The 13733-nt window shown below is 38.5% G+C and overlaps 1 protein-coding gene across 3 annotated transcripts in view; it reads right to left on the reverse strand.

Moving 5' to 3' along the window:
- Positions 1-7432: 7432 nt before the first annotated feature.
- Positions 7433-13733, reverse strand: part of mettl25 (methyltransferase like 25) — a 15833-nt gene continuing 9532 nt past the window's right edge. For 2 of the 3 annotated variants that reach the window (XM_046071774.1, XM_046071772.1), the window contains 4 exons: positions 11737-11830; positions 11219-11293; positions 10623-10694; positions 7433-7765 (listed from right to left, as the gene is read on the reverse strand). In XM_046071774.1, coding sequence (XP_045927730.1) covers positions 7664-7765; positions 10623-10694; positions 11219-11293; positions 11737-11830 — 343 coding nt within the window. In that variant the 3' untranslated portion in view covers positions 7433-7663. Of the gene's footprint in view, positions 7766-10622; positions 10695-11218; positions 11294-11736; positions 11831-13204; positions 13279-13733 lie in introns of all 3 variants that reach the window. The other variant, XM_046071773.1, reaches the window with a different exon arrangement.

Raw genomic sequence — 13733 nt, forward strand, 5'->3', positions numbered from 1 at the left:
TACAGGATGTCAAGCATGAAAATGTATTAATATTTAAGAAAAAATAGTTAATGTTCCTTTGTGCTATTCTATTTTCTTAAGGTAGGCCATTTAACCAAATAGTTTAAATTAAAGAAATGACCATAACTACTAAAAAATCTGATTCATTACCTCAACCCGAAATAATCCAAAAATAGTATTCACAATGTCAGAAATGTATGTATAGATTATACAGTAAAAATGTATAAAACACCTTATTATGCTTTTCCATATTTTATGACTTATCTACAATATTACAATGTCAGATTCATGTTAAACATGACCAAAGCTTCAAATAATGAGGTAAAAGTATTTAAAAGATATCCCTGTGAGCCAAAACCTCAGATATCCCCCTGTTCAGAATGCTCTGTTTTGAACAGCTTTTTCTACCACTGGCTGGTAAGATGCCATTCCGAGCCGGATTTGCTCCAGGCAGAGAATGCTGACCACGCCCACAAAGGAACATGCAGCCCCATCCCTGCAAAAGATTCAATTTTGACCAAATTAGAAAAAGAGTTTCATATAGGACCATATACGACCCCATCTTATACAGTACCTTAATGTGTATTTTACTGTAAAATCAAAGTTTAGTACAATAATTCTACAGCAACATACTGCTGAAGTTAAGGTATACAGCTGCCATTTTACTATTATTTAATGGTGAAAGTAATGCAACCAGTAATTTACTATAAACTTACAGTCAAATATTTTACAGTGCAAGTTTGATATTCATGCTGAGATGTCCTGCTATACAGATGAGCTGGAGCTGGTTGCTGTAGGTATCATATTATTCTAACAGTCTAACCTAAAAATGTTGATTAATTTACTATACCCCAACCCCCCACCATCTCTATGGAGAGGCTAAACTGGGAGAGTCGGTGGGATTGATGAACTGGCGCACCTCACCCTATGGTGAGGATGCATATGGCTGTCAGTTTGGAAATGTGCAGCCTGGTCCCGCTGACTACCAGCTGGACCAACGCCTGTCCCTCAGTCGGGGCTCTGAGCAAAGAAATCTAGTGCAGAGCAGTGGAGAAGGAAAAACAGATGGTTCGATGAGGATGTATGAAGGTGTCGGCTGATGATGGGTGAGACAGTAACGGGGCATTATGGGCCGAGGATAAAGAGGCATTTGTAACACTGCAGTGACCCTGATTTTGAACAAGACTTGACCTTGACCTCATGGAACATGCTGGACTATTTAGAAAAGCAGGCCGCAGTGTTTTTGTACCTGAGACTTATGTTGAAGCGCTTCCTCTTTTATAGCATTCATCAGAGTTGAGAGGTATAAATGAGAGTCTGTGTTTGGGTGGCGGGAGGGACACTCAGTCCTTTTGAAACTTTATCTGTCAGACAACCTTAAAATATGACCTTCATGTTATTGGTTTTGTTAGATTAGAATTGTATACCCATATTACTACAACACACACCCAAACAAATCCGTACTCACAAGCGAAAACAAAGACTTTAAAATCTACACTGTGCCCTCACTCTGCCTCATGGGGACAAGGGCTGCTCTGTCTTGCAGTCGTCACAAGTGATTAAGGGATTAGCTAAGGAAAAGAGGGGGGGGTATTCCTGTAGGGAATATAAACAGGCCCAGGGCAAAACAAACACATTACGGGAGAAGAAGTGTTTACTCCCTCTGACTGATTACCTGCTATGTCTTCGCTGTGGCAGAGCCTAATGAATAATACTCCTTGCTCTTTTTGTGTAAAGTGGCAAAAGTCCTAAATAGAAAACATCCTTTTTTGGTTTAAGATGCAAGACTAAAGGGGCAGTTGAGGGCTCTGGGAGATGGATGACGTGGAATCATTCGACATGAATGCAGTGTTTGAAGTTTTTATATCTACATTTCAGAAATAAAGTCTAAATATTTGCCAAATTTGATGAATGTATTTTTGTCTTTCATTTCCTATTTCTTCTGTTTGAGGAAGTGAATATCATTTATCGGGCTTATAATTTAAGCTCATGGGGTTTTCTCATTTAGACCACATTTTGTTTTGTTCATCAACAAAGCAAATGCACGCATATTTGACTTGACAAGTGTCCAAACGCTTTCTTTGTTGAGGCCTTCAGCATGGGCCTATGAGCTTTAAATGAGCATTTGCAGCCGGTTAGCTTAGCTCAGCACAAAGTTTGGAGGCAGGGGGAAACACCTAGCCTAGCTTTATCCAAATGCGCCTGCCAGCTCCTCTAAAGCTCAGAAATTCACACGTTACATCTTCTTTGTTTCATTTAATCCATACAAAAGCTTAAGAGTAAAACAGGACAGCAGGAATAAGTAACTTTTTGCAACAAGCTAACTGTTTCCATTTCATTTACATTTACTCATTTGGCATTTGGCTTATCCAAAGCGACTTACATTTGAGGAACAACATTCAAGCATCAACAGAGCATCAAATACAGCACGAGATCTATAACTGACAATACATACTAGTAAAAGCAGCAATAAATACTAGTAAGCGCTAATGGCACATATCACATCAATGGGGTAAATACCTAGGGAAAGAAGTAAGAGTTAACAAAAAGTGCAATCAATACAAGATAACTGTAAGGGGATAGAAGAAGAAGAGCACAGGAAGTGCATGTTAGAGATTAGGCGTTAGAGGTGTTATAAGAGGAAGTGTTCTCGGAAGAGATGAGTTTTCAAGAGCTTCTTGAAGTTAGAGAGGAACCCCACTGCTCTGATAGCGTATGGTAGCTCGTTCCACCATCGTGGTGTCACAGATGAGAACAGCAGGGACTGGGATTTCTTTGTTTGAAGTGATGGCAGATTTCTAAAGGCCCTGGACACATTTTCAATATCAATGTCTATTTTTATTTCCCAAAATGTTTAACTATTCCTTTTCATTCATTCGTGCATCATTGTGCATTGTGCACGGATTATGCAGTCTAAAGGCACAGTTTAATATTCCTCATGGTTTTCTTTTTTAAACAGAAGATAATGTTCCCATTACGTTCACATATCCAATTCATGAGACAAAAGACAAATCTGACCAACAGGAAAATCTTTTCCAACAAACTCTACTTCCATTGATGATGTTATTGAGAGATTTCCGCTCCCCTTTAAGTCATACAAAGTGAGTAATGGTAATTTCCCCCTGCTGTTTTCTCCGGAACCACTGCTTCTTCCCCCCCAGCAGATAAACATCACACAGGAAGCAGATAATCACAGCTGGAGGCACCGTGCCCGGGCCCTGCCCTCACAGGAATAGCATACTCGTGGTATTAATATCAACATTGAAGCCCAGCAACCTAAAATCAGGAGAGATCACAGACCAAATCAAATCCACCCTGGTTTGTGGAACATCCGCAAGGGTGTCACCTCCTCTTCTGCTCAGGAAGATCAGAAATATAACTGTTTGGGTAAAAAAAGGGGGGGGCTTGATGATTGTTTGGGTTTGGTGCTAAATTAAGATGGATCAGTTATAATGACTGTTTATTATTACAGTTACTGTTAAACCACACTAATGACGTGCTGTAAGATGGCTTGAATAGTGGTTAGAAGGGTCACTGGATAGTATTGTTTCAGAATAGAAAAAAAACACAGATTGTCAAAATTAAATAAATCAAAAACAGATCAAATAAAACACCATATCATAATAATCCAAGCAGACGCTTGTGATGGATAGCCTATATACTGTATATGTATTTAAGTAATATACAAACAAAGCACTTGTAATCGTGTATATTATATTTAAACAGGGAGAAATAAAGCATTACATTTGTTTTGCAATGACATTAGAGTAGTGGTTCTCTCACGCCCCCCTTCAGAAGCTAAAAGAAGTTCATCATGTCAATCATTAACAACACAGGTGACTGAAATGATCTGAGTTTAGCAAAATAGCCTTGCTAGCATCAGAGCCTTATTGTTTGTTTATGTCACCACATCAAGTGCCCCCCACCCCACTTTGAGAACGACTGCATTAGAGGTTGAAGCTTTAGAAATGAACTTTCTGCAAACCACACATACCAGTGTTTCTAGTTTTCTCTGTTTTGTATGACTTGGCAGATGTTTTAGATTGATCTAATTTGATATTAATCTGGATAACACGGCCAAACAATGGGCAAGATTAATGGAAAATATGAATCACAGGGACAAGTATTGTTACTGGAAGTATGTGTTGACTGTGTTTTACATTGAAAACAGCAGTTGTCCGTTCTCCATCAAATGTTTCTTGAGGGTGACATTGTTTGACACGCCGAGTCAAACATTTGCACGGCTTGACGTGCCTGTTTGCACATCCACAGATAAATCTCTTGACAGATGTGAAATGCATTTTTGTCCATGTGGCTCTTTAGAGGATAAATCTGCAGTGACATGAGGTGATAACAGTGATTTTAATCTAGAACAAGCAGTGTGTGCCCAGCTCAACGTCCAGCCAAATCCCCCTCTTTCTCACAAGCAGGTCATCTGGCAGAGAAATGTAGTCTGTTTGTCACTGGAGGGGCATGATGATGGCAGCCAGGGCCACTTCCTGGCACCCTTGTCTCTGATGGCTGTGCGCCCAGGACAAAAAATAATTAATAAAATCCCAGTTTGTGCTTGGGACAGTTAAAACTGGACAACATGATGATTATGCTGAGATGGAAGAAATTAGGATTGTGTGTATGAGAGTGGATGCAGAAGTAAAAGTGGTTTAGTAGTGTGTGTGCATGAGACACGGTAACAGACCTTTAAATGGCTTATTCACCATCGCCATGCTTTCTGACATTTAAAGTGACCACTTCAGCTGGCCCATATCTTTCTCTCACTACTTTCCCTCTTTTCCAAGTTGTGTTGATGCTTGATAAAGGCTGCTACTTCCCTTCCAAATTTTACCCTTTCATTCTCCAGGGTTCATTAATAAAGTCAGTTTCCCCTTTCACAAGAAAAGTCCAAAACATTCACCAGCTGAGAACGGATTATACAGACATTATTGAATGCAGTCTACAAAACTGTTGGCCAAATATTGGCCCCGTCCTGTTTATGAAGTTGGAGGAACCATGAGATGATTTTTCAAATGAAGGAGGCGGGTAGCAGGAACTTGATTCATATCCAAACACCAGCGTGAGAAACAGTGAGGGCCGAAGTGTTTGACGCGCTCCCCTCACTTCCTCTCATTCCTACCTTGCAATAAGAAGTCATCTGAGGTGGTACTGCCTCACATTATTCCCCTGTGCAGACTATTTCTGTCTTTCAGCCTTCATCACATCCTGTAATATTTCCCTTTTTTTGTGGCTGTTTGTGTGTCTTGCTGTCAATGTGGGCACATGAAAGAGACTGTTCCAGGGTGTGTTTATATAGATATACATGTGTGCAAACATGCGTGCAAGCATCAAGCACAGGACAGGTCTACGGGACGTGACTCACTCGGCCACAACAAAACCCGGTAACATTTATATCTCAAAACGAGCCTCTTTCACATCTTGAATTGCTTGCATTCGTGTCAGTTCGGTTTGGCCACTAGAGTAAGCTGTCAGTGCGAAACACGGAGCTGCATCCAAACATGGTCCAGACGCAGCAGAAAGCCTCACCATCTGTCTTTGCCAAGACAAAAATAAGGTTATGGGACACGGTTTGACCACTGTGATGTTGACAGACATATGGATGGCCTACAGATGTGCAGGCTGCTGAAACTACAGTGACAAATAATTGAAGCTGTGGAAGATGTGATAGGAGGAAGTGCTTTGCACAGTGGAAAAGTGTTTCAAATTGCCTTTGATTCAGGCTAATTTTGTTCAAGATATTTTCCATGATTGTGTAAAATGGATGTTCTATACAGCTTTAATAAACACTGTCACATGCAGAGCTGCCATGACCATTACTGACTCAGTGGTGGGTAGTGTAAGACACAAGTCACTATTTGACATAATTAGTTTTCATTATGAAAGAGATAACCTAAGCTAGTGGTTCCAAAACATTTTTGTCAGCCATACAGCCAGATGACTCAGATGAACTCAATAACCCTCGTTTTTTTAATTGACTTTAAACTGGATGTTTATTTAAACTATATAAAGGTAGATAGTGTTACAATAAATTATTCATACAATTGAACTGTCAGTATTTTGGTTGGTTTGGTCAAGTTTGTATTCTGCTACAGTAGGCTATCTAGTAGTGACAGATGCTGAACGTTTTGACCATTTATCAATTACTTGAAGCTAACTTTTTCAACCATACACCTATTAATTCAACCTAACAATTTTATTTAATCATTGCAGTTTAGCGTGTTTGCATTTTCACATTTGCTAATTAGCACAGATTAGAAGTACAGGACCCAAAAAACAGCTAACTAACCACGTTTCCATTGCTTTTAGCTAACTATTCCAACAGTTTATCCATTGGGTTCCTTCTAGCTAAATATTTTAAATATTTATCCATTACTTTTAGCTATTTCAACCATTTATTCATTACTTTTGGCTACAGTATTTGTCTTTTTTACTTTAGCTTTAAGTATTTATCCATTTGTGTACTTCTAGTTAACTGTTACAACTTCTCTACTCACTAAAACATTTCATGTATTTTTACAGGTGGCATTCAAGTGTTATAGTGATCTCAATGTGTGGTAGCCTAATATTTTCTTAATCAAATCACAATTTCTTTGACGACCTGTCCAGGGTGTCCCCCGACTTTTGCCCGATATCAGCTGGGATTGGCTCCAGCCCCGGCGACCCTGTGAGCAGGATAAGCGGTTGACGATGGACGGATGGATGAAATCACAATTTCTGTTTTTTCAAATTAGTTAATCTTTCTACATTACCCTGGCAACTGCAGAAGTACCCCCTGGTTGGGAATAGCTGACCATCTTCTCTACAGAAGAGTAAAATCTCTCAAAATGTCACACACAGAGGTGGACTATATCTCTATGTCAAAGTAAGAGAGTTCATTATAAGAAAATGTTAATTACTGTAGGATTTCTAATAGTATATTTTAATTTGTAAATTAAGTGAATACAGTCCCACTATAAATTTATTTGATGTTTTGGTCCCTTAAATGTTCCATTTCCCACCTTACCTTTTGTCTGGTTTAGTGTAATTCCCACTACCATAATTCATGTGTTCTCAAGGCTATAACATTTGTTATCAAACATGTAAGGAGAGCGTGATTTATTAAATGACCAAGACAGAGCAAAACAGAAGTAAAGGTTAAAACGGGGTCAAGGGTGCCTCTTGCCCTTTCTGTCTTTTCCCCTACCTCCACCTAGGAATGGGGTTTCCAGAGTTGTCAACAGAGGGGATCCAAGCCTCCGTAAATCCCACAATGCCCCTGGATCCCTGAACGGTCCTTAAAAGCAAGTGTTTTCTTAAGAGTCACCAAACATAAAGACAAAAGGCTGAGACGGATACAATTCAATCAAAACAGGCCTGACAGTTTTTCCAGGTGTTTTGAGCATGTGTTTTCACAAGGCACACAAGGTCAAGGACTAAACGCTACAAAAATTAAAAAATTTATTAAGCATATAAAACAAAAGAAGATGGTACTGAAAGTAATCCAGAGACAGCATAAATAACTTTTAAAATTTGAATTAAATCATACATATAATTAAAACAATCAGGAGAGAATACATACATAATACAATCACTTCTGAAGATTGCTGATATGATCATGTATAATTATGACCTGCGTATTATCATCATGCGCATATGTATAAGTTCATCAGCATTAAGTTCTGACTTTGTAACTCTTCAGGCCAACAACAGCGTAACATCTTGGTGACAGTAGGGGATCAAAGAGTTGCACCAGTGCAGAGAATGATAAATCCACCTGGAGGATACAAAGACAAACACCCAAAAACAATAAGACACAATCAAACTGAATAAAAAAAAAAAAATACATGGACATAAAAATCTTGATTCTGCTCGCAGTTTGTGACCCCTGGAATCCTCTGCTGTACGATGTTCTCACTATTAAAGCTTTCTCTATTGAGTCTCCAGAGAAGAAACATCTGTACAAATATTGTGTCAAGTGGACTAAAAAAAGTATGTCTTTCTTGATGGCTTACTGTTACAATATACTGTAGGTCATTTTCAGCCACACTTTATCAGACCGTACTTTTTCTGCATTCATACAACATTGTCAGAATGGAAAGATCGGGAAAACCTGTTTTTCTGACTTGGGAGGGTTCATTATTGCATGCCAGCCTTCTAGTCACACAATTTAAATTATACCCTATGAGCTACTTTTGCTGTGTTGCGTATTTGGAGGAGTTCCCTAACAAGTCAAATCAGATACAAACAGTGATGGTGTTAATATTGATCTGATATCTAAATTGATATTTTCATTTAGATCTAGCTGCCAGCAATGGAGGCTTTGCAACCATATTAGCACCAGTTTGTTGACACTTGTCTATTTCTTTTAGTAGGTTGGAGATATTGTCACTGTCAAAAATTATATCTCTGGCTCAGAATTACAAGTCAAAGGCTGTTGTGAGCATTTTTTCCAATTCGTTTTCTCATAAATATTGTCTGAACGATATTACGTAAATGTGGGATTAATCCAATGTTAGCATTCTAACACAATGATGGTGCCAACATGCTGATGTCCAGCAGGTTTGTTTACAATGTTCACAAATTTTTATTTAACTACAACTATTTATCCAATACCTTTAGCTAACTATCTCAACTAATTATCCAATACCTTTAGCTAACTATTTCTACCATTTATCAAATACTTTTAGCTAACTATCTCAATTCTTTATCCAACACTTTTAGCTAACTATCGCAACTATTTATCCAATACGTTTAGCTAACTATCTCAACTATTTATCCAACACTTTTAGCTAACTATTTCTACCATTTATCAAATACTTTTAGCTAACTATCTCAACCATTTATCCAACACTTTTAGCTAACTATCTCAACTATTTACCAATACTTTTAGCTAACTATTGCTACCAATTTATCCATTACTTATGTAATTTAATTATTTCTGATTAGCGGGTATTATTAGGGTATGTCTGGTAACCATGAATGTCTCCAAAATTTCTTGCAGTCCAGCAAACAGTTTTTCCCAAGAGCTGTTGATATTGAATCTCGATCACCAAATCATGTTTCATCATACACATTTTGGTTCCTTGACCTGTCAGCAAAGGTCAATCAGTAAATGTATACACTGTATACAAGTAGATCATTGTTTGACTATTGGAAACATGGAAATCTAAAGTATGTTTTTGAATGATAATCACAGCTCCTGTTCAAAACTTAAACAACCTAATCTCTGTGTGTATATTCTTCTTTAAGGCTGAACATGCTTCAGCAAACTTATCATCATATGGATCACATTCACATGCATCCATCACTTCCTCTTTTTCCTCCTCTGCTACTCCTCGAGGGATATCTCTCGAAGCGGACCAGCGCTCTTGACGTTATATAGTTTGATTACACGAGCCTATTAAGGAAGTCCATCTGACACACAGCCACACATGTAACCACAACTTCAAAGCTTTCGGCTCGTACATATCTCATCACAATGACTCCAACCAAAGATCAGCATGTTGTGTTTGGCTGCAGAAGCACAAGACATTCAATTCCAAGTGGATTTAATTTAGCCGGCGCTTATATTATTGTCAGTGGTCTGAATCAAAAAAAGGTTTCCAGATTTCAGCTGAGATTTCTACGCTTTCATCATCTGGGAAGTACATTTCACATCTCAATCAACAAGCTGTACAAGCAAATTACAAAGATGAGTCCAGCTGAAAAAGGAGAATAAGTGAGCCCTATGTGTTACATGACTAATGTTCAAGTTATGACTGCGCTGTTTTAATGTTAGTACAGTTTGCATGTTTTATTTTTCTGCGATTTTTATTTTCTAGTTTGTTAAATTTCAATTTGTTTTCAATTTGTTTTGAGAGTTTTGTTAGAAAACATTTGATTTATTTCCACAAACTTATTTAAATTACTAAATTACAGAAAATAAACCAAATACAACTTTAATTTAATTCAAGTCATTAACTATTCGTAATTTTTTAGGAATTATAGAAATGGGTTATGGTATTGGCTTCAACTTCTAAAATGTGAATCTTTTCTTGGGCTCCTGGGATAGATATATTTGAAGACATCACGATAAGGCAACTTAAAGGCAAGTTTAACCTACCAAGTCAGTTTAGTATGTTTTTTTTATATTTTTTCCCTTGTAGGCTTTTTTCTTGGTTTATAAAAATATTGTTGTCTTGCTTTTTCAAAATGACCAGCTTCCAGTTTCTGTCCAGCACACGCACACACACACACACACACACACACACACACACACACACACACACACACACACACACAGGAACTGTGGAAAAAGTCAAATGTTTCAAACGCTTTCTAATATATACAATCATAGCCTAAGAACTAGGCGTTCCATATAAACAGATTTAGTCTGTGTTCTTTATTTCTACATACACCTTTGCTGCTACACCACTTTCTGCCTCCCAGCAAGTTCCCTTCTCCAGTCTCTTTCTATACGTCTATTCAGTATGACGACTTCTTTATCTGACTTTTTAAGAGTATTCTAGGTTCTGCCAAAGGGGGTCCATGAGCTCACTGACAAGTCTGTGTTACACCTAAGCAGATATGTTCATGGGAGCAGATCCACACATGCAACAAATTGATGATTGATGTGACCGAAATGATTTTACCTGTTCTTTCAGGTAGCAGAGGCGATCGAGGAGAATCAGACCTTCGATGCATGGGGCCAGCGCCACCTTCAACTACCCAAAGATGATGACATGAGAGGAAAGATATTCCTTTAAATATATGTGTTCATTTCATATCAGTGTTTTCAACAGGGACCTCTCTATCTATCTGATACAAAATGGCACTTTTCTTGTAAGTTGTCTCTTTTAGGCTACTCCCAAAACAACATACTAAAACCCACCATGACTAGTGTCTTCCCAGTAGCTTGTGGGCAATCCCCAAAAACCATTTTACTGCTTTCTGTCATGAAAGGAAATTGGTATGTTGGTTGACACCACAATTAGTGGCCTCAGCTGAAACCCAAGGCTGGTTTTCTTCCCATTCTGTACAATGATTCCTGTTTTACATCCCCGCAGACTGCAATGATCTCACTTAATGGTCCGCAATTTATTGGCATTATACATCTCATTTTACATGAACAAAATTGTTTTACACAAAGTAGAGTTTGAACAGGATGTTGTGGCTGTAAAGAGTAGGATAACAATTTAACACAAGGATGGCGTACAGGCTGGGAACTCAAGTGGGTGTGAGGACTCACCATATTGAAGGCATGCATCTCGTCCATTCGCGGCCTGTATGTGTCGTGGTAACCCTGGATGTCACTGTCCAAAAGCTGAGGAGAAAAAGAGTACGGTGTCATGCACTTGAGTCAGAATATGGTGGCTTTGAATGTGAATTCAGGGGGACTAAAAGTGAGAGATGGAAGGAGGATGTCGAAAGAAAGTCTTTTGAAGTTGTGAAGGACATAACACAGACAGAAACACGTCATCCGTATTCCCATGGATACGCAGGGCAACCAGATGACAAACTCCTCAACATCCTGGGGCCTGGCAACATCCTAAACCAAGACAGCAAGTATCTCAAGCATCTGTGTAGTTTACTAACCTGACGTGAGTTGGAATATTTTCTAATAAACACCAACGAGGAAACATTTTCCCTCTAATCGTGCTAAAAATCACAGGTATTTCTCCTACAGTGCTGTGTTTTGTCAGTGAACTTTCCAGTTTGCTTGTGGAAGATGTTGTAAGATGACTGTAATAATATTCTGGTCCCGACCTGTGATTCATCCAGTTCCAGTCGGCGTAGAGCTCGACGAACGTAGTCCACAAACGATTTGGCCTTGGAATAGACATTCCCAACTCGCTTTTCACTGCGAAGCAAAAAGACACACACATAATTTTCTCAGTCCCTGAACATCTCATTTCTGCCCGATGAAATAAACAACATTCACTCTTTAATTAGTCTCATGTTGTGTCTCCTGTTCTGCATTTAATCACACCTTAGCAACCAGAACCAGACTGTTAAACGCTTCTAAAAAGGACTAAATAGTGATGAATAGGTGCTGCTTAGAGAAAAGTAATGGATATTCGATCCTGACCTTATGTTAGCCATTAAACTGAAGGTCACAGAGCAGCGGGGACCAGGCAATGCTCAGTGTCTTTCAGGAAGCTTTGAGCACATTTCATAAGGGCTCACTGAAATCTGCAGTATTTACATCAAGAATTTAGTTTGTTTAGGTAGAGGAGAGCAACGACCATCATCCGCCAAAGCTCATTCATTAGGAATGCAAAATAACAACAACTTAAGATTTTATGGGTGTAAACCAGCAGGTTTTGACTCTTAAGAGCCAGCAGTTACTCATGTTTGGAGAGCAAAGCATAACAAACTGAAGCAAGGCCAAACTGCTTTCTACTCTGCATGATCTTCACAGACCTCTATGAGCAGAAATGGTTCATTTCCATGAATGAAAAACTGTTAAGGGTGCAACTAATTAATTTTTCTCATTATCTTAGAATGTGTTGTTTATTTTAGTGTGTTGTTTGCTCTACAAATGATTAACAATCCGTGAAAAACAGCGGGAAACGGCGGGGGAAAAAAAAGAAGCGGAGATGCTGAACGCAGAAAAGTGAGAAAATGTAACATCCGAAATCTGTGCACAAACACGGGCCTCAAGGAAGCGCCAAGCCTGAAACATGTTGCAATCCAGAGTAGCTGCCACTCCATGTTTTACTGTGTCCTGTATGTAATTAAGTGCGTGTATTTGTGCACATGTTTAGAATAATACATCTTCCACTTTTTTGCATATAACAGCTCCTGTCCTTTTTGCATTTTATAAAAATGACAAATGCACCAGGATATTTGAGAGCCCAAGATGATTTCTACAAAATACATTGGAATCACCTAAACACATTTGACAACCTGGAACTCTACAAATAGTTTGTCATTTTTGCTTAGAATGACTTAATCAAGTGATTATCAAAAGTTGTTCCAAAATCTTCTGTGGATCCACTAATCCTTTCTTGGTTCATTCGTAACCTAAATAAACCTGAAACAAAAACATTTTCTGGTTCAGAGAAAAGAAATTGCAGTGAGCGAGTTTTAATCCTTGCACAGCACATGTGTGGAAGCTGTGAAATAATACACTATGATAGAAAAAAAAAGTCGAGAAAATATTTAAGGTGCTAGACACTTGCTGTAATTTCTCTAATTAAAGTGATGCCAGATGTAAACTGCCGTGTGTTACCTTTTAAAGGAACTGTAGTGATCCCTCAGAATAACGTGAAGAACCGCCCGGTAAAACAGAGACTCCATCTGAATCTGCAGAAACCGTCAAACTTCATTCAACATAATGCAGTTTACTATATTTTTCACGTTAAAAAGTTTGTTATTCCCTTCTGATTCGTCCAGCCTGTGTGCGAAAAGATGATGAATATTTCTGACACTTTCAAAGCCTGATGCAAGACTCGCAAGCAATCAGGCCAGCCCCAGTTCCAACGAGTAATCAATCTTATCCTGATTGCATTAATATTTATAAACATTCCATATTAATGGCTGGCGGTATCGTGTATCAACTTTGGCAGAAAGCCGCGGGCTCTACATTTCAAATAAATACACTGTAGTCAATCACAGACTTAAAACAATAGAATTGTTAGCTGATTGTTTGAATGCGTGTAGGAGATCTACGCTGAAGATAATACAGACTTCAGTGATTGTGTACACACATATTTCTGGTTTGATAATCATTTGATATATTTTTGTTTTGATTGATGTGA

Source organism: Micropterus dolomieu, linkage group LG16 (assembly GCF_021292245.1).
Source record: "Micropterus dolomieu isolate WLL.071019.BEF.003 ecotype Adirondacks linkage group LG16, ASM2129224v1, whole genome shotgun sequence".
NCBI lineage: Eukaryota > Metazoa > Chordata > Actinopteri > Centrarchiformes > Centrarchidae > Micropterus > Micropterus dolomieu.